The sequence below is a fragment of the Orbicella franksi genome, chromosome 2, assembly GCF_964199315.1.
Source record: "Orbicella franksi chromosome 2, jaOrbFran1.1, whole genome shotgun sequence".
In the NCBI taxonomy this organism is placed as follows: Eukaryota; Metazoa; Cnidaria; class Anthozoa; order Scleractinia; family Merulinidae; genus Orbicella; species Orbicella franksi.
Genome location: NC_138146.1, coordinates 30,526,586 through 30,551,587, shown reverse-complemented (window position 1 = coordinate 30,551,587; position 25,002 = coordinate 30,526,586). Strand labels below are relative to the sequence as shown.

Below are 25,002 nucleotides of genomic sequence, written 5' to 3'. Positions count from 1 at the left end.
TCTTGACATCATAATCAGGCATTATAAGTAGCGTCCACACTGCGACGGAAGAATTTGAAGACGCGGCTTTATTTCTACGGTTACGCCTACTGTCCACAATAATCCGTCACGAAAACGGAGCTTTTCGAAAACGATCTCCAAATCTAAGGAATTTGAAAACGCCGGGTTTGCGTTTTTGTGTGGAGGAAACTTTTCAAAAACTATGGCGTCACGATAACAAGACATTCATACGGGTGCTAATTACAAAACAGAGAGAAATCTCAAACAAGGGCTTTTGCTCGAATGTAGCCTGCGTAGCTTGGCCGTTTTTAAACAATTTGTGTGCGCTAAGAAAGCGGCGAAGCCGTGATGACGAGAAATTGCTTAAAAAACTGCTGAAACCGCCAAGGTACGCAGGCTAGCTCGAATAGAGTCTGATTGCGTGTTCAGATCAGTAAATAAATAAAACAAAGGAAAGGAAAAAAAAAAAAAAGAGATATTGCAACTCATCAAGAAGTCACTCTCAGGCTTCAGATGTATGCAGTTAATCTTTTAGGTCCAGTCTAAAACTTTGAAGAGATGCGGCATTTTTGACGTTTAGAGGTATTTTATCCAAAATTCAGCAGCAGCGCTAGCTAATCCGATGCTGAAGTTTCTTTTGCTTCTTTTGGTTGACAAGTTCAGACATAAATAACCCCTGTTGGCTCTCAATCAGAATTGTGCGCTTGAAGTTTACGACAGTAAAACTACTTGAAACGTCACCGTCGCTAATTTAGGTCTGTAACCTCGAAAAATCACTTAAAAAGATCTCATTACGGGTGCACCATCTAGCTTCTGAGGGGGGAGGGGGAGGGGGGCGGTGGGTTATACCAAGAGAAAATGAGAGGGAGTCATTTTCTCTTAGTCGGTTATACTGAAATTAATATACCCCACAAGCATCCTTAACCAAAAAAGTTTCATGCACACGATCACTGCCGAAAAAAATGTCACGCACGTTCAGTGAGCCGACAGGAAGCATGTTACATCGAGACAAAAATATCATGCATAGACACGTCCCGAGAATACAAATTCCTACTGCGCGAAAGGGTTGAAAAAGTCATGCCTATACCCCCGCCCCCCTCCATCAAGAGTCAAATGGTTCACCCTTTTTGTTTTAATACAATTGGGCAAAGAAAAAGAGTGTAGATGTTAAAGGAAAACGGGTTTTAAGGTACGTAGGTACATTTCTTCAACAAAGACAAACAACATTATATTATAAATCTCAATTTATTTTCACAATTAGATACACATTTACTCTGGTAGAAAAAAAATTCTATTTTTGTAGTGTCACTTTTAGTCATGAGCTCAGTCCTGTTGTTAGCCATCTAATGCTTGTGAGAGCTAAGTTGATGATGGCTAACCAGTTCAAGTCACAGTCACCGCTTTTGCCTTCAAAAAGGATTCTTTCTCTTCCCTCCTGGTTTTCCAGAGAGCCATCCTGGAAGCTTCCTCGCAGTTTCTTGAGAAGCAGGTGCGGGTTTACTTGCGCACTTTATCGGTTGGGTGCCAGACTTGAAGAATCTTTGGCTCTGGGGCTCAGCTGGGGTGCCCTGAGAGAATGCTCCACACGAGAGCTCCAAAATAGCCATGACCAATTTAATGTGACCATACGACACATGAGGAGGCAAACGATCTTTGATTGCTGACAACTTGCTGATGTCTGGAAAAGATACAAAAATTATTGCTACTATTAGTAGTATACAAATCCCCTCAGTTAAAAGCTCAGACGCCACATTTATCGCTTCATTCACGTGCATACAGCAATAATGTTACACTAGAACGGTAGTACTAAAATCCGTTGCAATACAGACCGCCTAGTTACATGTAAACAGTGGTCTTTCCTTTAAGGTTGACACCTTTACGACAAGGATAGGTAAAGGATAAAGCCAATTGGCCCATAAGGCCCGAGTTGATTCCGGTTTCTGTAGCACGAAGCGACTAGAAATATTTCTACCCACCCTGGATGGGAAGCTAGTCCACCGCAGGGTTACCCCCAGCATTAAATTCGCCGGTACCAATTTGTACACCTGGGTGGAGAGAGGAATCGTGAGAGTAGTGTCTTGCCCGAGAACACAACACGATGTCCCCGGCCAGGGCTGGAACCCGGGCCGCTCGATCTGGAGTCGAGCGCACTAGTCTAACCATCAGGCCACCGCGCCTCCTCCGAGTAAGGGGCTGATTTAAACGGAAACACAAAATCGCCTTAAGACATTGAGCGATGGTATGAGCGATGGCACGAGAAGCCCATGACATCTTAACAAAGCTCAATCATATTTAATACCTGAATTGATAGGAGGTGACCTGATTGTCTTCGTCACCAGCTCTTGCATTTCTGCAGTGAGTCCCGCTAAACAAATTATAAAACCACACACATCAGACACACGTGACAGCGTTCTTACCATGGCTTATCAGTGCACTTTTCATATCTGGTTAAGTATACTAGCACTAAAATAAAACTTCAACTTCAATACAATTGCTTTAACCAGTCGCAAACAGGGGGGATGACGTGTGAGGTCATCTCTTCCCTTCTCAGCTTCCTTCACCCTTCCCTATGTCTGTGAATAGGCCATTTCCGAGTTACCTTGTGCCTCTGTTTCAAAACGAGTCCTCGTCCAAATGAGTTTGATTTACGTGAAAATGAACCTGTAGGGGGGACACATTTTCGTATGATTGGTTTTGCTACAGAGTCACAAGGTAACTTGGAAATGGCCTATTAGCAAAAGCCAACTCAAAAGCTCTGTTACTTTGGCGGCTGCAAACGCATTTGAAACACAATTTTTTTTTGTTATATAACCTACTTTTGTTCTCTACTGTTGACTGCATTTTTCTCTTTGTAATCAAAATAGTGTGATTAGATTTCATTTCATTTCATTTACAAGCAATGTTCCATACCTCTCTTGTAATCCACTGGATATCCAGCCTTCAAAGCATCCGAAAGATGGCCAAAAATTGTTCCTTCCACGAGGTTCCGTAATTTAGCCACTTCTTTCTAAAATCATAAAGAAGGTGTAAACTACAAAAATACATTTATAAGCATTACAAAACGTCGAGAGCTTGCTGAGAAAAGAGACAGTCCATAAGAACCAAGAATGAAAGGCAACGCCTGCTGAGAGATATAACGGTGAATCGGAGTTATAGAAATCATGGTACACACCATCTAGGCCATAGTCACAAGTGTTGCCTTCTTAAGCAGGAAATAAAATTATGTAAAATTGCTAAAGGATTGTTGGGTATTTCTTTGAATAATTCAACCTCTGTGAATTTGGCGGTACACCAAGATATTAAAAATACCTTAGCTGATTATTTACGATTCAGTTGTTACTAGAAATCAGATCTTTATTGAATGACTGACTGACTGACTGACTGACCGACCGACTGATTGATTGACTGACTGACAGACAGACTGACTGATTGATTGATTTCATTGATTGATTGATTGACTGATTGATTGATTGATTGATTGATTGATTGATTGATTGATTGATTGATTGATTGATTGCCAGAGCCTTGTCAGTGGGGATGAAGTGCTGTTTTTAGCAGATCCCTGCAGAGGGTTTCCTATCTGCACCTCAAGTGACCTCGCGCTACAAAGGCATTACAATCATACATTACATATTGCATGAGAATTTCTCCGATAAGGAATTAGGCTGAGACAATTTTTTTTCATCCCTTGACTGATACATTGATCACTCACAATGTTCATCTGCTTTTCGTGGAACAGGTTGTACGTAGTAAGTACGGTCTGGCTCAGCTCACGACGGAGAGTTCCCACAGGTTCGGCTACGAAACTCTGAGACTTTAGAAAGAAATAGCAGATTTAGTATTAGCAGTTAGTGTAATTCATTAATTCTCCGTGATGGTTTTCTCTCTGCCATGTTATACGTAGTCATCAAGGTAAGTTTGTGTCAGTTCTAAGAATCAGATCACTTAGTCTCATGGTTGTAATACTGGGTACTTCCCTCTCGATGAAAGGAACATTTTTCGGAATTTCCGGATAAGAGGACAACAACCGAAATTTTCGAAAATTCCTTACCGGGAATTTCCGTTCCATTTGACTTTCTTCCCGAAATTTCCGGAATTTTCGGTTGAATGGTTCGCTTTTCGGAAATTCCACAAAACTTTCCCGGGAAATGTCCCTTCCATTTGTCCCAGTTACGAAATTTTCGGAATTTCGCTTCAATGGAAAGCGCCCATTGCTACTCCCCCCAAGGGAGTCTATCACGGTCACTTCCCAGCATTCTGTCTGGGCTGTCCTAACAATTTGCCATTGTCCATTATAGACTTGTGTGGAGAGAGGCGCTTGGAAAGCCAAGTGAGTTTGTCAAGAACACAGCAGACAAGGTTACTGGCTGGCATAGACTTCCAAACCTCCAAGAAAAGTCCAGTCATGACAATAAGAGAGCCTGATTACAATACAAGCATTTAACCTCTCATGAAGCCGATTAGAGATAATATTTTTAGGACAATGGAACAACTGCAAAATAACTTTACACATAATAGCGAAGGACTTCAAAATGTAGCAAACACCAAATGTACGCGTCCCGTGATCCCAGAAGACTTAACGGAGTAACTGAACGGAACGACCACTCTAATCACATGTTCAATTGCATCGGGGTGCGTCTGTTCAGTAATAGATCATCTTACATTTTGACGTCTTCTGTGATCTATTACTGAACAGACGCACGGCAACATGGAATCTATTTGTTACTCTGAACATCCCAATTAGACAACCAGTGACAACAGAAAATCAAACTCAGAGGACAGAAAAGATCACCTTTGTATCTGTGGCATTCCCCGAATCAGTTTGGTCTTTAAACACGTCTGCATCGAGCTCATTTTCCTTGCAGAAAGTCGCCACACAGTTCACAAGTTGCTCTCCAAATCGTTCACATTGTCTCTCAGACACTCCATCAACTTTTAACAGGCTGCCAATAGAGGTGGGTCTGCGACAAAACACAGTTTCTTAGTTATGGGACGGAGAGGAGAATAATAAACAGGCAAGCAAGGGTATCTGTAATTAGCGATAAAACATTAAACAGATCGTGAGAACAGTAAGGAGCAGTTGAAATTGAAAATATGAGTCTTCAATCCCAGAAATAAATACTCAAAAGGGAAGGCAATTAATTCTTAAACAATTGCGAGATACACTTGTATCAAATTCTTGCCACCTAATACAGTAGTTTTACTTGTCATTCTTTGTAAGAAAATTTGACAAAACCCTATAGTGAGTTTGTGAAGCTGACGTTTCAAGTGTCAGCTAATGAGAGAGATGGAGAGAGAGATAATCTTTATTTAAACACGGTTAAGAGTTCGTCAGCTAAAACTACTTATAACTAATACTAAAGAAAAAAATAATTAAAAAAAAAATCGTCAGAGCTTGTTATTATACCTGTGCTTGGCAATGTCCAGTAGAATCTTGTTTGTGGCAATCATGTAAGGTGGACAGTCCAGTGAGTGAGACAGTTCTGTTCTAAGCCTCATAAGGGTGGAGTACAGAGAACCCTACAAAAAAAAAACATCCCAGTCTTAATTTAAGTGGTCAGGGTAAGGGGGAGGAGGGTATTGAGTACAAGGTGTTTACAGGTGATCATTGAAAAAAGTTCCCAACAATCAAGACCAATAATGATGACATCACTAGGCTGTTGATTCATGTGACTTTGAATGCACCATCTTAGCTGCGTACAATGCGTAAGCCCAATTTTGCCAATGGGAACTGGGCGAGAAAAAGTTCCACTTTAGAGGAAAAATTTTTTTAAATGATAGCAGTTCCCACCAAGACGGGTTATGCATTGAAGAAAAATAACTTAATGTCCCAGTAAGAAGACTTATCAGATAGCTCACCTAATTTATGAAAACAGCCCATGGATAGCTCACCTGGAGTTCAAGCTCTTTTTCATCAATAACTGGTTTGTGTTGTGTTGCTGCTGGCATTGCAATCTGAGTTGCACGATTCTGATGCCAAGTGGGCACAGATGCTACCTCAGGAAGAGGTAGCAGGTATCTGAAAAAGAAAGCGGCATTCTTAGTAAACTTACACTACCAGCTATAAACTAAATTCACAATAATTGTAATTTAAATTCTACTAGCTTAATCCTGCTATAACATCATACACTTCTCCCCAGTCCCCACTGATTTCCAGATAACTGATCTGCCCTTGACGTACAATAGCCCATTTTACAGTTCCGTGCCAAGTGGTCAGTCCCTTGAGCAGAAGCAAGGCTAGAGGTGACCTGGTTTCGATACGAACGTTGCTTCTTTTCAAAAATTAATATAAATCATTTTATCATGAAGTTAATCTCTAACATTTCAAGGTCAGCGGTGAACCCCAACCTCGCTTTCATGCAGACACTTGCTCACATTTCACAAAGCTCTAAACTGGCCTGTTCCATTATTGTTGAGAATTGTACGACTGTTACTGTAATTGGCATCAGATTCAGGTGATACAACATTAGGTTAACACTATTAACCCCTTTTCTGTTGTTGTTGGTTTTTTCATGACTGTTTTCATAGAATTGTATTTAAGCTGTGTGAACAGCTCTTAGGATTTTCAAACAAAGTGACACTCTATAAGAGAAAGCAACAAAAAATGTGAAGAGAAAGGGGGAAAAGTTACATTAAGGCAATTCAAAACAATGCTTGGATAAATTATAACATTAAGTGAGTTTTTGAGATGAAGCTGCAAAATTAATTATTAATTATTTGAATTTGAGAATGATGGCATGGAGCCGTTGAAATGTCATTCTTTAATATCGCTGCTTTTTATTCTTAATTGTTTATCGAAAACCTTAGTTATTAAAATTAATTATGCCTGTAAATTGATGGCTATCAGCTTCTACATTTTCACAACTGAGTATTTTGCAGGAAAATGCATACCTGGCGGTTGGTTGTTGTTGCTTTTCCGTTGACAACAGATCCTGCAGATGGATTGGAGGTTAACATAGAGCCATGCAACTATGTTACAACTTACTACAGTGTTACAACCAAAGCTTTTAGACACAAAATTCAAATAAACTCCACTATTAAGGACAAACCTGGTTCGGAACCAGTTCCATTTTAACTGAATCCTTCCATGTAGCTTCCTTTAGCCATTTCTCACCCTTCCCTATCAAGGCAGGCAGACAAAGAAAGAAAACTGTGAGCTTTTTTTACTGCAGGTCTTTTCATTAAGGACACTTAGGATTCTGTAAGATTGTGTGCCACATAGACAAGGCATTTGTAGGGTGAGACATAAGCTAAATATGATTTTGGAAATTTGTGTAGTCTCATGCACACCAAAAGTCTTACAATTGGTGGCTCATTAATACAGTTGGTCATTATACCTGAAAGAGCTGTGAGAGAACCAAATCCACCTGGATTGGTTTTTTCTTGGAGAAAACCAAGATTCATGAGTTGACGGGCTGAAAATTTGATAACAAAAAAAGAAAAAAAAGTACTTATTAATGGCCAACAATTTTTAAAAAATACATCTAGATCACATCATCCATCATGAGAAAAGTGGACGAAGACTGAGGGGAAAGAATCTTTTATAAAGGCTTTTTCTTAGGAAAAAAAAGCCATAAGACAGCAAGAGCAGTATTTTAACACTACATAACCTTAAACCATTGTACTTAATCCTTTCCCAAGTTTTGCTATGTGTAAAGAATGATTACTGAAAGAAATAACCCTTGAGCATCACCATACCTCTCAAGACGTTACAACAAAAAGCTGACAAAATACTTACCAAAGCTTTTCCACCATTTCTCTGACTGAAAACTGGGAGAGGAAAAGGATTTAGGAAAGGTAATTACATACACATATACACTAGGACACCCTGTGTTCACACAGCATTTCTGGTTTTCCTGCTCTGACCCTAATTTATTGTGTTTCAAGACCTTATGCCCATATTCCCAAAGTATGGGCCCCATACATACATGCAGTTAAATGCAATTTAACAACAAAGAGCGCTTGCGTTCCCCTGGTAGTCAGTGGTGTCGACACATATGCGCATGTTTCGGAATTCCACTTGCTCGGGGATCATAGCATGGCGTATGTACAGGAGGTGTTTTCTGGCGTTTTTTGTAGGGAGGCAGCTCATCACCCAGGCAGTTCCCCTCCCACCCCTGTCCCTCCCTCTTTCCACTGTTTCAACAGTGTGACGGGTGCCTGTTCCTCTTACTGCATGGGGGCTCATGGCTGGGTTGCCAGGATTTGCCAGCCATGGAAGCAGTCTTCATCTAGGAGATGGCTGCCAATAGTGGAAGCTCCTGGGTGTCTCAGGCACCCAACCTCCATTTTAGCAATGCAGTTGTTAACTATTTTAAAAAGTATACAGTCATGTTTAAGGTCTACCTACCTCCCAGCTCCAAATTCCTTCTTTTGCATCAGCCATCTTGGAACTTTCTGACTGTTCTACAAATTAAAAATAATAACATATTTCAGCCAAATAATGTCATGTTCTCAAAAGACATCAACCTACCAAATACTAACATTAAATTGAATATTAAATATCAAATTAAGCATAGGTATGTACATTAACAGAACTGTATGTATGCATGGCTTACGTGAAATGAGAAAGAGAAGTCTGTAGTCTGGTTTTTCTATAAACTTAAGGTAAATGACTATATATAAATATTTATAAATATTTTTAGGAATTCTAATTTCACTTGTAATCATATTTTAGAATTTTACACGTTTTTGTAATTATTAGGTTTATTAGGTTTCTTACTTTTTATTTTGTAACTCCTAATTAACCGCAGGTCCACATCAGCTTATGCTGCCTATATAACGACCTGCGTAAACAAATAAATGATGTAATGTATGTAAAATACTTACCGAACCTCTCAGCATCAAAACAGGAATTGACATACCATATGTGCCATTCCCTGCTGTCTAAAAATACAATAATAAATAAACCAATAAATAAAATTAAAAAAAGAGTTAAAGGTAACATTATACCTATACACCAAAACAAAACAAGAAATGACAGACAGATGGACTAAAGTGCACAGAGAAGGAAAAGAGGAATTATGCAGGGAGGGAGGGAGGGAGGTACAAAGGAAGAATTGTGTGTTCATATGGAACATGAATGAAATGAAAGAAATGAAGTTCAGGAATAGAAGAGATGATTAATATTATTATTAGTCAGTTAATCTAGATCTTTTGGCCAAGTCAGTTCAGAGCAAGAACACTGCAGTTTAAATCTGTACTTCCGAAAAATTGGCTACAGAGTGCTGAACAAGTAAACTTGAAACCATGGTGAAAACATATCATAAAGACTTCAGCAAGTAAGAGAATTGACAGGTTTGATCTATTTATTTGAAAATACTGTTTGAGAACAAACAAATTTTTGGGTTCAGTTTTACATGTAAATGGTATAATTTCACTTCATTCACAGCTAATTTCCACCATAACCAAAAGGCCCTGGCTAGTGGTTTGACAAGTAAATGAGGATAAATCCCTCACAAATGATACACTTAAATAATTAACTTCAATTTAAACATTTTGTTACAGTGACTTACCATAATAGCATTAAGAAGCAATTTAGCTTCCTTTGTGAAATCTCTCTTGTTATCCTTGACATGTGGGTTAAGAGCCCTATAAAGTCAATATCACTGTTAAGATCCTTGCAAAATTAACAATGGGTATACCGCTATTTACTCAATCAAATGCCCAGCTCGCATTCGAAAGTTTTAAATAAATTCACTCTGCATTGAAGACAATGCAGAGACACTGGACACCAGCTCAAATGACTATGTCACTGACTTCATCTATCTTGAGTCATATTTAAAAAATGTTGTGGAACTAGGCACTCAGTGGTGTGGTAAGTATGGTAGGACAACCATGTCTAGTTCTTCTAGCTGGAGTCACTGTGTTGCTGTATGGTATTGGACAAGACACTTATTACTTTTTCATAGTTCTCTGTTCCACCTAAGAGTATATTAAATGGTTACTAGATATCTGTTAGAGGGATGGAGAATGGTACATGTAAGACTTTTGGAGACATTGAGACAAATGGTTTTTTTTGCAAGCCCAAGACATTTTGAGTTTTTAAATTGAAAGACTGAGACGTTCAGATTCTCAGACGTTTAGAAATCATTTATGAAAACAAAAAATAGATCAGTCCCTTGGTTTTTTTTTTAGCCTTGCAAAACATTGAGACTGTGAGCTGAGTGAAATTCCCCTTGTTAGGGAAACTAGAAAACCTGTAGTTGTTTTCATGCTCTGGAGACCAAAATATTCAGCTCTGACATTGTGGACCAGTTGGCCTGAGTAATGCTTTAGCTTTGGCTTCAAGTGTTGATTTGAGATACAATTCAAAGTTACTATGCAGCTCTCATTATCAATATTAGCTGTTTTTTACTGACCTGTTTCGACAAATATCACAACAGTCATCTTTTCCACCAATGCTCATACCAACTGTGTCCTCAAAGTATGCTAAAATTGTTCTATAGACAAAAATAATTTGACATGTAAACTGTAACTAAAATAAAATTAAAGGAAACTTAGCAGATAATATTATGCAATTAAGATAACATGTTTAGTTAACATGAGGTTCCACTTCACAAACCCTTGTCACCAACCTTCTTCTACATTCTGTAGTACCCAGGTACTGCTCAAGTTTGTTCAGCATTCGCAGCTTATGTTCTTTGAAGGACTCTGCTTTAACATCATTTAACAAGTGCCTGGAGAGTAGCATGAATGGCATGCAAAATTACATTTCAGACCACAGAAATAATATAAATGTTCAAAACGCAAGTGGAACCATGAGTGAAGAGAATAGTTTCACAAAAAAATTGAAAGGACCCTTTTCAGATGAATTTTCGTTTTAGAGAATTAGAGAAGAGCTGTTGCCTCTTAGAGCAAGCTCCTTTTTGATGTTCAGCAGCTATCACTGACTGTTAAATGAGAACTTTGCTAAAAGCTGCCACTATTGACTGAAACTAACACTTACCGGTTGAGGGAAAAATCCGCTGTGCTATAAAAAACATGGCACGTACTGGGAAGACTATAATATGATGAAAAAAGGTATGGTTACATGGTTAATAGATGTTTGTTATTGAAGATGATTTCTGAATGGAGCTCAGTCACATAGTAATCACTGCAGATAGTACTCACCCATCCCGTCCAGCTCTTCCTATCTCCTGGTAGTATGATTCTATATCTTTTGGAGCTAAAACAAACATATAACAATTGGACAGTTCATCAATTTTCATGGAACTAAAAAACAGTTAAATACAGCTTATCTAAGTTTATAACATGGAGAAGCTCCCATTGGTCTGGCAGTCAGAACAAAGTACCCAGTGTTAACTAGTGCATGCTCAGGGTACACCATCAGAGTAGCGTGTAGTACATCTTCTGTGCAGTGTAGGGTGGCACCTTTTTAGTGGAGATTTAGAGTATTTGTGCTCTTCCCTCTCCCGCATGTATCTCCCTATCCCCACTGTTAACACAGTTTGATGGGTGCCTAGATGAATCTGTGTGGGAGCTCATGGCTAGGTTGCAGGGATTGCTAGCCTTGGGAGTTACTTACTGTCTAGGGGCTGGCTGTTCACAGTGGAGGCACCTGTACTTCCCAGGCACTCGTCATCCAAACAGCTAGATGCAGACGGAAGTAGTTGACTACTTAATTAACTATTAATCATAAAATACAGTGAGAAAGTTGCTGTGCTCAGCATGTGACAGCAACATTTCGTCCCAATAAAAGCGTCAAAGAAGGTCAGAGTTCAATCATCTTGAACAGGCAGGTTATTAGAAGAATTTTCTTAACTACCATTTCAGCATAACAGATTCAATGAAATTAGTCCTGTAAAAATGCTTTAATTGTACAGTTATTAATTGACTCTAAACCTTAATAATACATACCTCCATAATGAATAATTTTTCTCACATCTGGTTTGTCAATTCCCATTCCAAAGGCCACTGTGGCTACAATGCACTAAAAAAGAATGCAAATATATGTAAACTAAGAATCAAAATTAAATGGAGCAGCTGCAGTTAAGTACAACTCCCATGATACACCATGCAGGGAAATGACTGGTGGTGACCAAAACCTGAAAAACGTTGGTAACACTGTCTAACAGTGGAGAGGTTAACTCTGAAATGCCCCGCAGGAAAAACAGAACAAACATTGGAAAAATCTAATATCTAGTGACACCCACTCAGGACATTTATTTCTTCTGTACCTATCAGAGCTACAACCTTTCAAGACATCGGAAACATACCATGCCAGCTAGAATCGCTGTTGCACTTACAAAAAGAACAGCAGCATGTTAACACTGGTTTACTGGCATAAGGATACCCAAAGAAACAATGATGGAAAGAAAGAGAAGTAAGAGACAGGACTCTTGGAATGAGGTACAGAGAACAGACTCCAGAAGATAAAATATTGACTGAACATTCCAATTGTCAAAGGTAATAATTGTCTGAATGTATCAACCTGAATTTCATCTCTGATAAAGAGGTGGTGCACTTTCCTCCGTTCCTTAGGTGCTAGCCCAGCATGGTAATATTCACACCTCACCCCAAGACCTATAAGATCACAAAGATTCTAGTAATCAACAAATTAATCATATTAATAATCATTTAATATACATCTTCATGAAGTAAGTAACAAAACACATATAGCAAGTAACAAAACACATATATTATAATGACAACTTTCTTGGAAATATTTCTCTAAAATTCAAGATACATCGGGGGAGGGTGGGACGGGGGGGGGGGGGGCATCAAGATTAACAGAAAGCAAAACTAACTGGTATTCACAGGACCAAGCATTGAGCATATCACACCATAGTTTTAGGATCAATTAAATATTAAGTGTCTTTTACCTTGGAGTTCCCGAGCCACTGTTTCAGTCATTTTCTTTGTTGGACAGTAAACAATTGTTGGACCATCAAAGGAATACTCAATCTTACTTCTGTAGTCAGAGTAAATAAAACCTGTTATAAATCACCTCATTAGTTGACAAGTTACTGTGGACATGTGCATTTCATCCACTGCAAGATCTGTGCCAGCACAGTTAAGCTAATCTAAGATTAATATGAATTTTGATTCATTCACAATTTAAATTCATTTGGTGACTTGAGATGTTAAATTTTATTCCGTTCAGTTTTTACTGTGATGTCAAATTCCACAAAACATTAGTGATAAACATGCTTTCATCATTAGGAGGGAAATTAAACCAAAAATTGAGTGTCATCCCTGGATTAGCATTTTGTAGCATCACAGTCATTTAAAGCATACAAAGGGTTGCATCAAGATAGCCCAAGCAATGCATGCCTGTGATGGCCTTGTTTGATTAGAAATTGTATCCGGTGGCTTATAAACAAACATGCCCAGTTCTCATTCAATACGGTTTCCTCAGCACTCTACATTTTAAACACAGTTGTTTTTTTTTTTTATAAGCTGGCGCTCTACATTAATACAAGGTTTCTTAACAAATACATTATGTTAGAATGGATTACAATCTCACTCGGTAACATTCATAAATAGTCTTACCTATCTGCTGATCTTATCAGGAGAGGTTTTAAGTCATCCTTTATACTGCCAGACTTTCTTTCTACTTCAAAGTATAAATTAGGTCTGCAATAACAACATTGCATTTAATGATTACAAGTAAGAATACATGTAGCTTTCACATTGAAAAATATTTCCAAGAGTTTAATTGGGAAAGTCATTGGGACAAGACTTTTATAAAATACTTTTTCCCATTTATGACTAACATTAATTAACTTATACGTACTAGTTAGAATTCTCAGGTATTTGTATCAGCGTAAAAAAAAAAGGGGTGTATATTATGGACAGGTGTTACCAACAGAGATAAGTTAATATATAGTTTACTATTTTTGGGCAAGTGGTGTAAATTTTTTCCCCTAAAAAGACTATATAACTGTCATACTGTAGTAAAAGGTGCATATTTTAGCTTAACAGTCAGACTACAACGGGTGACAAAAGTAGTTGAGGCACTTTTAGAAAATGGCACTTTTTGATATTAATTTAAACTCTTATTCTATTTTACTTACATGTAGCGTTAATTCTCTGATACCCCGGTCCCCCAAATCAATGTTGTGTAGGCGTTGTTGTCTGTGCAGTCTAAGAAATAGAAAACTCAACATTGTTTGAGGGGAAGGGGAGGAAATGTTTCCAAGACACTCGAAAACCAAATTTTACTGCCGAGTGTCTCAACACTTTTGTCGCCGATTGTAGGGTCAATTTGCCAGCTGCTCCGTGCAGACATGTACACCTTAAGACATGTCACAATACTGATTTTTGGAAGTCATTTGATTCTATGACTACCTTTGTTCAGGAAGCTGAGGCTGTGCTCCTCCTTCCTCCCTTCTACAAGTTGTACCCCTCCCCCTTCCTTCAAAACTTGAAAGACAAACATCACCTGTCAAATCCTGTACAAACAAATGCAGCATTTCTCAACCTCAGAGACTGACAGATATCCCGTCTCACAGTAGGAGTGGCTGTAGCTGTCAGTGCAACAATAGGTACCTAGCATGTATTCAAAACACAATTTTAAATAAAGATAATTTAATTTTATGAAGGATTACTTTATAATGCCCTACAATTTGTCAACATAGAAATTCTGTAATCTGACTATACATTCATTTTTTTATTGTCCTTGTTAGACTATTTGGTAATCCTTTAAGTACCAGTATTATTTTATTATAACAAGAAATTTGGGACCAAAAAAAAATAAAAAACTTTTGGTCCTTTCTCTCTTTCAGACCAATCAAGTAATGGAGCAGAATAAATACTAATATAACTCAACGGAAATTTAGAACAGCATTAAATTATGATAAAAGGGCTGTGTTGCACTATCTTAGGTGATTCAGACACTTACAAATTATTCCTGATGCAAAAATACTTTAATTTCACAAGCAGCAAGTAAATGACATAATAAGTCTCTATCTCCTTACTTGAGGTAGTTTATCCCTGATACATCCAAGTGACCGATATGAAGATCTGAAGTCATGTCCCCACTGAGACACACAATGTGCTTCATCTATTGCAACTAGTGTTAGACCTGTGGGAAAATGAACCTTGGTTTTAAAAGTTACAATGAAATATAATAAATGTAGCTGTCAGTCAAAGGTGACAACGACAAAAGACATTGAAGGAAAACATAAAAGGAGCAAAAGACACAACAACTGCAAATCCTGTTTGGTTCATGTGTAAATTATATTTATCATTATTTGTGTTATTCATATGTACATCTTATTACAATAAAACAGACACAGCTTTCTGCTGATAAAAAGGTGTCCTGATCTTGAAGTCGATGAAAGCCTAGGTTTCTTTTAAGGTTGCCTTAGCTTCCAAGCCATCTGCATTAGACAGAAATTGAGGATTGCTTCCTCAGGAGAGAAGACTTTAAAAATCTGTTTAACAGTCTTTCAGAGCAAAGAATTTTTTTCAATCAAGATGGTCTCTGGAAAAGAAGTTACCATTAACACCAATAAAATTATTGGTGTTAATGACAGATAAATTGATTAAATATTTAAGCTGAACTTCATATAACCCATTCATTAAGGTTTTATTAATTTATTTCCTGCTTGGAGTTCTGCATTATCCATAGAACCTGTTAGAATGTCATGGAAGTATTACCAGTATAGTCAATAGTCTGATGTATCATGTTGATTTTCAGAAAACGTTTCAGACAAAGACTGAATGGTCAAGGCAACAAACTTGGTATCCAGGGTGTAGCTGTTCAAAGAATGAATAACATTTTATAGACAAAAGAAAGCAAATCACTGTTATCCAATGGGTAGCCTACCAGTGCTTTGTTTTCTTATAGACTGGATAATGAATTATCAGGTAGACAGTTTTACCAATCCTTTCAACAACCCCACTGCCAGCTCTCTCAATATTTACTAGATTATTTGTTATGATCTAGGGTATTCCTTACCTACAGATTTCTGCACATAAGCTAAAAATCCAGTGTCTAGGGAAACATATTCTGGAGTCAAGTACACCACTCTGTATTCCCCACTATGACAAATTATCAAAATTAATAATATGTATGAAAAAATTACTTGATTCTGATGGGCTGAGAGCAGTGCAGTTCAAGTGTAACGCCAGTGCAAAAAGTGTAACATCAGTGCAAAAAGTGTAACACCAGTGCAAATTACACATCGTAACTCTAGATTATAATTGGTGGAAAGAAAATAGAGAATTTTCTAAACCAATGATATCACATAAAATGATGACAAAAACTTTGTGCAGAAACTTTGAAAAAAGTTTTCTCGAATGAGAAAAAATGGCTTCAAGAAAGGTCTTCCGGCATTTCCTCCATGCAAATTTTTTTCATGTTTATATTATTAATAAGTAATCATACGGTTTTTCTCGTTCAATTTGGAATTAATTTGCACTTGTGAGTTTTTAAAAAAAGCTGAAATTGCACTCGCCGAAGGGGCTCATGCAATTTCAGCTTTTTGAAAAACTCACTCGTGCAAATTAATTCCAAATCGAACTCGAAACCATATGATTACCTATACTAATCACACAGGCAAGGTACAATGAAAGTCAAATTTGATAGCCTGATGAGGTCTAATGATTTACTGCGGGCCAGGGCATTGGAAGGTAAAGTGGTCAGTTAGTTACCGTAAAATTCCGGCTTTTACTTCAGCACTATTGCTTTGAGCAGATCCAAGATAGCAAGCTGGAATGTTATAAAGCCTGCAAAAATGATAAAATTATAGTAATAATTACAATTGTAGCCTTTATTTGCACTTGAAGCACTTTGTTCTGAAAGGAATGTTTACCAATGATCCCAACCATAATTATTTGGAGTGCAGTTGATTACAATAATATTGCGATCAACTGCATTTCATTTGATTACCATGTTTTTCATCAAAACTTATATTGGCTCCATTTCACCAGCTGTGAGACAAAAATGTTACGATACTATTTCTTTTGTTCTTACCCTCATTCTTAAACTAAATTTTATCAACTCTTGAGGCATTGAATCTCTGAGATACTTCCTGGAAAATTTGTAAACAGGTTTTGTTTGTTACTGCATATTACTGTAGATGTAGCTTAAAATCATTGATGGACCTTCACATTCAAACAAAAAAAAAAATAAGCTTAACTGCTCAATTTATCAAGTCAAAATTGTAAACATAGCGGAGGACAGTTTCATAAGAATCTGTTCCAAACTCATGTTTGCCAACTGAAATGTATGGCTTACATATATTTCTTGGATCATGTGTACTAAAGGCATCTGCGGTTGAGTGTCAATCAATACTCTCGATTGATATTGAAATCTTGATCCGTACTTGATCAACATCCTGATCGATATTTGGTCGGTACTCTATCGGCACTTGATCAACAGTCAGTTGATAGTCGGCCAAGTGTCGACCGACTTATATGACTCGATCAAAAATTTGATTGACTCTTGACGAGATGCGGATGGCGTGTCGAGCGAGTGTCAACTGAGGTGTCAATGGAGGGTCAATCAAGTGTCAACTAAGGTGTCAATGGAGTATAAATCGAATATCGACCAAGTGTCGATCAAGGGTATTGCTTGAGTGTATCAATCAACACTTGTCTGCGGATGCCTTTCGTACACATGATCCTATTTCTTTGCAAAAACTTAGTTATCAAACAATGGACAACACATGAATGAAAAAGGAAACATATTTTCTACACCTGCATGTGCAGGATAGCCACCAGATAACAAGGTAACCACTTGTAAGTGTAAAGAAAAAACAGTAACTAATGGAAAGGAAGCTTTGGACTTTACCCAAGTTTAGTGACTTGATCTTCCATGAGTGAGATTAAGGGAGAGATGACAACTGTTGTACCTCCAGTGTATAAAGATGGATACTGATAGCACAAACTCTTCCCATATCCTGAACAAACAGCAGAGAAAAAAGTCAAGCATTTCTAAGCAAGCAGCCAGTAGAAAAATCATCCAATGATAAATGCACTCTGCAGCACAAGGCAACAGCACTGCCACACTTCCTAGTTCCTGCACTCTCATCTCTTATTTAGAAAATAATTTATTAATTAAGTATTAGAAAATCTATACGTTCTTAATTTGTTATACCTGTAGCCATTACAACACACATATCCCGTTTCCAATTAAGCACTTCATTGATTATCTTCCACTGCATGCTGCAAAAAAAGTAATACATCATAAATAATATTATTAATAACAAAATTAATACAATATTGACTGATACATGGGGTGGGGATGGAATTATTCTGATGCAAGGTTCCTTACTTTCAAAAATCTAAATGTTTATTCAATTTCTTTATAACTCAAATTTCTAACTACATTAATTGCAGATTAGGGAAATTCCTTCACTTACGGTCTGAACTTGGAGTGGCCAAAGTATCTCTTTAGGACCTCAACATGCTCAGCGTCTGGTTTTATTTCATTTGCCTCTGGATAGAGGAAAGTCAAAAAAAAACTTTTGCAGGAAAACTGAAACAAGTTTTACTTTTCAAGGAAATATGTAACAACCTGTTGCTGGCATCCATCTGTCTCAGGAGACAATGGAGCTCTGTGCCATGATTTAGTTTGTGGTTGAGTTGTACCAACCTAACCAAATGATTAATGCAGCCACAGTCAAGCTGTCAGTTTTATTGTTTTCACAATTACAAATTGTGATAATCAACTTGAGAAACATAGACTGTGAAGAACAACAACTAAAAATGATTGTTCTTCTCCATCTTAATCAAAAGATTTCACTGCTATGGAGTTACTACATTTTAATCGCAAAGCTGTCGCTCAGGGAAGACCAACAGAATCAACAAAAGAGAAAATAATATTTAGGTTAAACCTACTAAGCAAGCAATCAATAGATTAATTGAAAATTAATAATGAAGAAGTGCAGGTCAAACTATCCACTGCAGTTACCTTCAGTTTCTGGCAATTGATCTAGTGTATCTGAGTGGCCAGCGTCTAGAATCTTTGACTCAACCTGGCTTTGATTGCATAATTCTTCGATGTCAACCTAAAGAAAAGTTATAAATATAAAGATGAATATATACTTAAGTTGTTATCCACACTTTCAAGTGGTATACCATGGAATAACCCACAATCCACTTGTGTTTTCTTGCTCTATATACGGGCCTTTAGGCGAGTGTGTTTCAAGAAAATGCAAGTGACAAGTGGGATTTTCCATGGTATACTACAAGAGAGTGTTGCATAACTATTTTATACCAAGTCATAGAATATACAGTGGCCACCACAATCAATGCGACATATGAAAAGTATACGATGGGAAAGCTGAGTATAATGCTGTCAAGTAAATACTGTAATGGTTTTCCCGTATCATGATTGGCTGTATTTTCTATGGTACAGACCCGAGGGGGGGGGGGGGGCCCTGCCATATATGGGCTATATAGGTATGTGCTGCTGTGAAGGGTATGGTTTTCAAGCAGTTTAGTCTAGGATAGGGTATATAAATCAGAGCGTTTGGGTCTAGAATAGGGTATAATTTTTCACAAAACTGACTGGTTGGTTGAAGATTCTATCTAGACTAAGGAAATCAGGAATTGCCATTAATGTTGCAGTTCCTAGTGAGTAATGCTTTTAATACCCCGACAAACACAAGCAATAAACACGTGTTCTATGGCTAAAGGGGGGAACACCACTCCGCAATTGGCATGACAGACGAACTTCCATTGCGTGACCAAATGCCAAACTTATCTCCCCAACAGTTAATTCTGCACTAGATCGGACAAGTTGGCGAGGCCAAAAGCTTTCACGTCCTAGTAGCGTAACTCTAAACGGCACTACGAGCTGACCTCTGGTCAGCATCATACTAGAGTGTAGACAGTTCTCAAGCCTTACTTATCTCCCCAGCACTACAAGCCGACTCCGCCGGCACGTGCTGGATCGGACAAGAAGAGGCATAAAAGGGCGTTAAATAGCGCCACTAAATTAGCGAAAATGAAGCTTGGAGAAGTCACTGCAAGACTTAACCGATATCGTGTCACGAGAGGTGAACCCCAGTTTATTACTTATATTAATGAACAACAACAATAAACCTCCAAAGGGAGGGAAGGGTGGGAGTTACAATTTTGAGGGCTAACTAAAAGTTACAGTAGTGATATAACGAGCGAATGATGCTAAAGTCCAAGCTAAGACTCTTTTATAGGTAGACTGATGTCTGGGTTTAAACCAATATAAATATCGTGTACCATGAAACATACAGAGCCCATGCGGCCTTGAACGAAACAAGAATGGGGCTATTTAAAAGACTAGCCATACAAAACGCACGATACAGTTAAACCAGACGTTGTTGCAACATGCATGGTGAAAGGCTATTGTGAATATTGTTTAAACTAGACAAGAAAGACTTCTATAATGTTCTAACGCGTAACAGTTCTATTGCGTTACGTTTAACAACAGTAAGCTAGTGACTGTACGTAAATAGCGTCACACTCCATTAACTGCGCTTTAACGATTGACTTTAAAGCTTTACTTAAAGATATAGAAAAATCAAATTGGCAAGTTTAAATTTACGCAAATCAGCCTCAACAGTGTCGATAGATGGGGGGATTTGGGGAGTTTACTCTAGCATAGGGTAGCAAAATTCAGCTGAACTTAGTAGCTCTGGTATTGGCTAAGGGTTCCAGGGTCCCAGCAGCACATTCCAACCTAGAAATTCATAAAGTACCCCTCCCCCCGGGGGGGGGGGGGGGCGGGAGTACAGATTCTGATATGCACTACATGGTTTAAATAGACAGTAGAATGGTGACTTGGTGAGCTCACATTTATACACTACACATATCACTGATCACAATATCGAATCAAAAACTGGCAAGACTTGCTTGGAATATTTGAGTTTCAATAAACTGAAGCTAAGTTAAAGTTTTTATAAGTTAATACAATTAACAAAAGAAAATGCACACCATTAACTAACAAAATACCAAAAACGTCTTCCACTGACAATGATTTGAGTCTCTGCACAGGCAAAGCTTTAAAATACCACATAGCTTAATAATCACCTCAGCCATTACTTCATCAAATTCATCATCATCACTCAACACAACCAGGTCATTTGAACCATCAAAGTTAGAACTGTTCAAGGCCTGTTCTTCACTAGCATCTATCAAATCCTGAAAAAAAAAAAAGGTAAAGCTGAATTATCTGGCACATAATTTGGATATACCGTAATACACTTCGACAAATGTATGTGAAATGAAAAGAAGTGGTACAAACATTGGTTTACCTCATTACAAACCTTGGACCCACGAACCTCAAACCTCTGCTATATTTCAGACCAGTCTGCTTTGAGTCATAGGCTTATAGCCAGATAATTTAACCAGTTACCATCAAACCATGCATCGAAAACCCAGAGTTAGGTTGATGGACCAATTCTGGCACAGTGTACAAAATCAGTTGCACAAACTGCACTTTTGTATACAGGGCTAAAACAAAACTTGACCTCCAGCTTGCTCTTTGGACTGGTAGAATCCTTTGCAGCCATTATTAGGGTGGTCACGCAACGATTTGTTAGTAGGTGAGAAGCATTATGTGACAACCCTAATAACAGCTGAAAAAAAGACCATTTGAAGGCTTTCAAGCAAAAAGGGTGTACATCGCTTTTTGGGCCGATTTTTACTTTTTCGCAGGAGCCAGCTAATTTTGGCAGACTGACTTGTTTTGACATGAAAAGCATCGTTGTGTAATTGTTTTTGTTGATTTGCGTTTTGTTTTCGAGAAATAGCGTGTGCAAAAACAACTCAGTTTTTTTGGACTTTTTTCAAACCCAGTGTTTAGTATGGTGAAACTGAATGACCTTTAAAGACACAGATTTCAGAAATCAAATGGGCTGTATCTATGTTGGACCATGAATCTAAGATGTCCTGTGATGTTCATGAAACAGTCTGAGAAACATGACTGCATCCCCATCCCAAAGGTCCACAATGTTTGGCACATGCATGAATCTTGCGCTACATATTTTTTATCTATGCACACCACAGAAAATAATATTATATACTTTTCAAAATTGTGAAAGAGGCTTGGCAGCGGGGATGTGGGGTGGGGGAGAATAGGTTGAATCTGCCCTAATCCTTATATCTTGGACATGAATGAATGAAAAACGTTAAAAAAATTGGTACATAATAATAGAAAAAAAGAGGTTTAAGCTCAAGATGGTCTATGCCAGAAACATATTTTCTTTAACTAATTTTCTTTTGACTGCCAGTGTAAAACACAGACTGCAGACTACGAAAGAATTCAAAAACAAGCTACAAACTACAGGCCAGTGGTAAAAATTTACATGCAAACTATTTGAATGCTGCCCTTTACTGTACGTATGTTAACTATTTCGTGCTTTAATCCACAACTTTAACTTGGTTTGCAGTCTGTATTATATCCTCAGTCTGAATCTCAGCCCCAGTCAACAATCTGCGTTACTTTGGTTGTTTTAGGCCCGGTTCATACGTCGCATTTCTGCCGTGTCGAATTCAATTCAACGAATTAGATTCGACAGAAATTCGACGTCTGAATCGGCTGCCGCATTTCTGCCGCACGTTCGACTGGTCTTGTCGCATTATCCGACAGAAATGCGACACTGATTCAGACGTCGAATCTAATGCATACATTATGTTAATGTGTTGAGCATGCGTAAATGTTTTCCCGCCAAAGAAAAAGAAGAAACTTGGCCATTCTCGACCCAGAGCAACCCGAACATATTGCAACACATACTGCTCCGTTGTCAGCCTTCTCCTTCTCGTTACGTTGGCGGACAATTTTTCGCAAAATTAAAGTCCTTCGTCGCTCAGTATTTTCGTCCGCCATATTGAATACTCTACGTTTAAAGCATTTTCCGCTGGCCGACATACCCGACAGTATAAATTCTGAATTAAGTGCGACACAAGTGCGACGTATGAATCCACAGTCGCATTTCTGCCGCACTTAATTGAATTGAATTCGACACGGCAGAAATGCGACGTATGAACCGGGCCTTATTGATCATGAGCCGCACCATAAACGCAACGCACCTCCGTGAAGCTTGTGTTTCCTGAATCCTTTGAGGTATCCTTGTTTCTTTTTCCCAGAACCAAGTCGTGAAGTTCAGAAGCGCTTGACTCAATGGCAGAAACTACTGAATCTATCCTGCAGTTGTCTTCAACACTGCTTGGAGAAAGAACTTCTGATATCTCGTGCAACGTATTCAAAATCTTCGAAAGCCTGCCATGTACATCTCCATTCTGATTACTTCCCATTTTTAAGTCCCTAATACAGAGCTACGCGATAATATATAGCTCTCTAAATGAGAATGAACAGCATTTTACAGCGATATTAGATGATATTAAGAAGGTCACTGGATTGCTGCGTGGCGCCATCTTGGATTCATTTATACCCGCGCTTCCAAATAAGATTCCAGTTTCCCGCTGCCAGCTCGGAGCGCTGGCTACTGACTTCCATTCTTCCCGGAATTTGCGGAGGTTCACATTACGGAAACTTGACGATTTTCGAATTTTTCGAGTTTTTCGGAAACTTTGGCTCAGGTCGCACTAGCGCACAGAATTGTTTTGTTGCCAAAAAATTTTTGTTTCCGGTACTTAATTTGGCATGTTTTGGGTCGCACGTAATTTAATCAATGTGTCAACAAATTTCCTTTCCCGCCAAAATGTGTTCATTTTGAGTTTCAGTGCACGATCATGGAACCACGTGACGCAGCTTTCGCTTTAGATTTTCGCTTTCGCTTTTGATCAACTTGTAACTTGAATTTATGCCTTTTAACTTATATGCAGGCTATGATTGGCAGGTCATGTCTATCAACTGGCGTTGTTGGAATATGAGCGTGAGATCAGACAGCGCATACAGCAAAGACCATTCAACCCGGTCATGGTTTCAAATACACCTAGCAATTCTTTCCCACTACTTCAAAAGTCGGCTACGAATGAAGAGAGATCCTTTTGATGTCCTTCTCATTCAGCTGGTTATCCTTTTCTTTTGAGGCAAAACACGAACATTGCGTTCCTTCAGAGAAAGAAAGTACTAGCTCTTGGTCTTTACCGTCTTGCACATGAATCTCGTACTTGACAATAGCAGCCAACTTTGGTGTCACAAGCCTGCAAACAGGCTCCCGGCTAGCCCGAACGAAGCGAGTTTCGCGATCGTCCACTCGCTTTGCCCGCCGAATTCTTTTCCGTCCTCCCCAGCAGCCTGTTCGAAGGCTATGGTGTAGCAAACGTACGGTGACCCTGCAGTGATCTTGCATATAGTACACCTTCAAAAAATCATCCTGCGTTGTGTCGGTTTCTGCTTTTGTATTCTTCATCTTGCATATGGTAGCCTGCGAACAGGCTCCCGGCGAAGACTGAAAAAAATTTCGGCGAGCGCGAAACAGAAGAATGCGGAGAGCAAAGCGATCGGGGCGGGGACTCGCGTCGTTCGGGCTCACCGGGAGCCTGTTCGCAGGCTAGCATATGGCCGAGGGATCCATCTTCGCACAAGGTTGCCCCCAAAAACGAAAGCAAAATTAATTTTACCCCGTTTTTCATGTACTATTTGCTTCATGATCGACAGCTTGAAAGTTTTTTTGATGTTTTCTGAAAACGAGCTCCAGAGCTTTCAAGTGCCAGTGTCTTTGAACGTTTGGTACATTCCGCGCATTTTTGAAAATGTCAAACAAATTGGTCGCACGAGAAAAACCTATGTGATGACGGATTTTTTGTAAAACAAACAACTTTTTACGCTAGTGTGAGTGCGATCCGGCCCAAAGTTTCCTTTTTTGTAAAAATTTATTCATTCCCCGGAAATAGAAGACGAAAAAAAATGCGACGATTCGTACCTGAAGTTACAGGTTTTATTTTCCACGCATTGCTTGCCTATCTAAAACAGTCTCGTGTCGCCTGCACGTGCCGGCAATTTTCCCCTCCGGGAGGGTACGGATTCTAGTTTCTCATTGGACAACCCTCCTTGCCCTCGAGGCGTTGTTTTCAGTCAGAGGTTTCGTTGCACGTGGACAGTGCACGTTTTTCTGAAACTACCCTCGTTATATAACAAATAATGTTCAATGATGCACCACG

The 25,002-nt window shown here is 38.6% G+C and overlaps 1 protein-coding gene across 1 annotated transcript; it reads right to left on the bottom strand.

Annotated features, from left to right (window-relative positions):
* Positions 1–477: 477 nt before the first annotated feature.
* LOC145479213 (bifunctional 3'-5' exonuclease/ATP-dependent helicase WRN-like) lies at positions 478–24,947 on the bottom strand. Its single transcript, XM_081457507.1, has 32 exons — positions 22,966–24,947; positions 20,965–21,075; positions 18,866–18,962; positions 18,315–18,390; positions 18,050–18,117; positions 17,744–17,852; positions 16,603–16,677; positions 15,908–15,990; positions 14,922–15,028; positions 14,387–14,493; positions 13,495–13,578; positions 12,825–12,913; positions 12,434–12,525; positions 11,860–11,932; positions 11,113–11,167; positions 10,949–11,002; positions 10,578–10,679; positions 10,362–10,442; positions 9,516–9,591; positions 8,830–8,886; positions 8,351–8,406; positions 7,739–7,770; positions 7,338–7,415; positions 7,050–7,120; positions 6,892–6,932; positions 5,893–6,019; positions 5,408–5,520; positions 4,793–4,961; positions 3,713–3,814; positions 2,911–3,007; positions 2,300–2,365; positions 478–1,678 (listed from the first exon to the last, which is right to left on the bottom strand). The coding sequence occupies exons 1-32, from the start codon at positions 23,188–23,190 to the stop codon at positions 1,410–1,412; spliced, it is 3,042 nt and encodes a 1,013-aa protein (XP_081313633.1). The 5' UTR covers positions 23,191–24,947; the 3' UTR covers positions 478–1,409.
* Between the last annotated feature and the right edge of the window lie 55 nt (positions 24,948–25,002).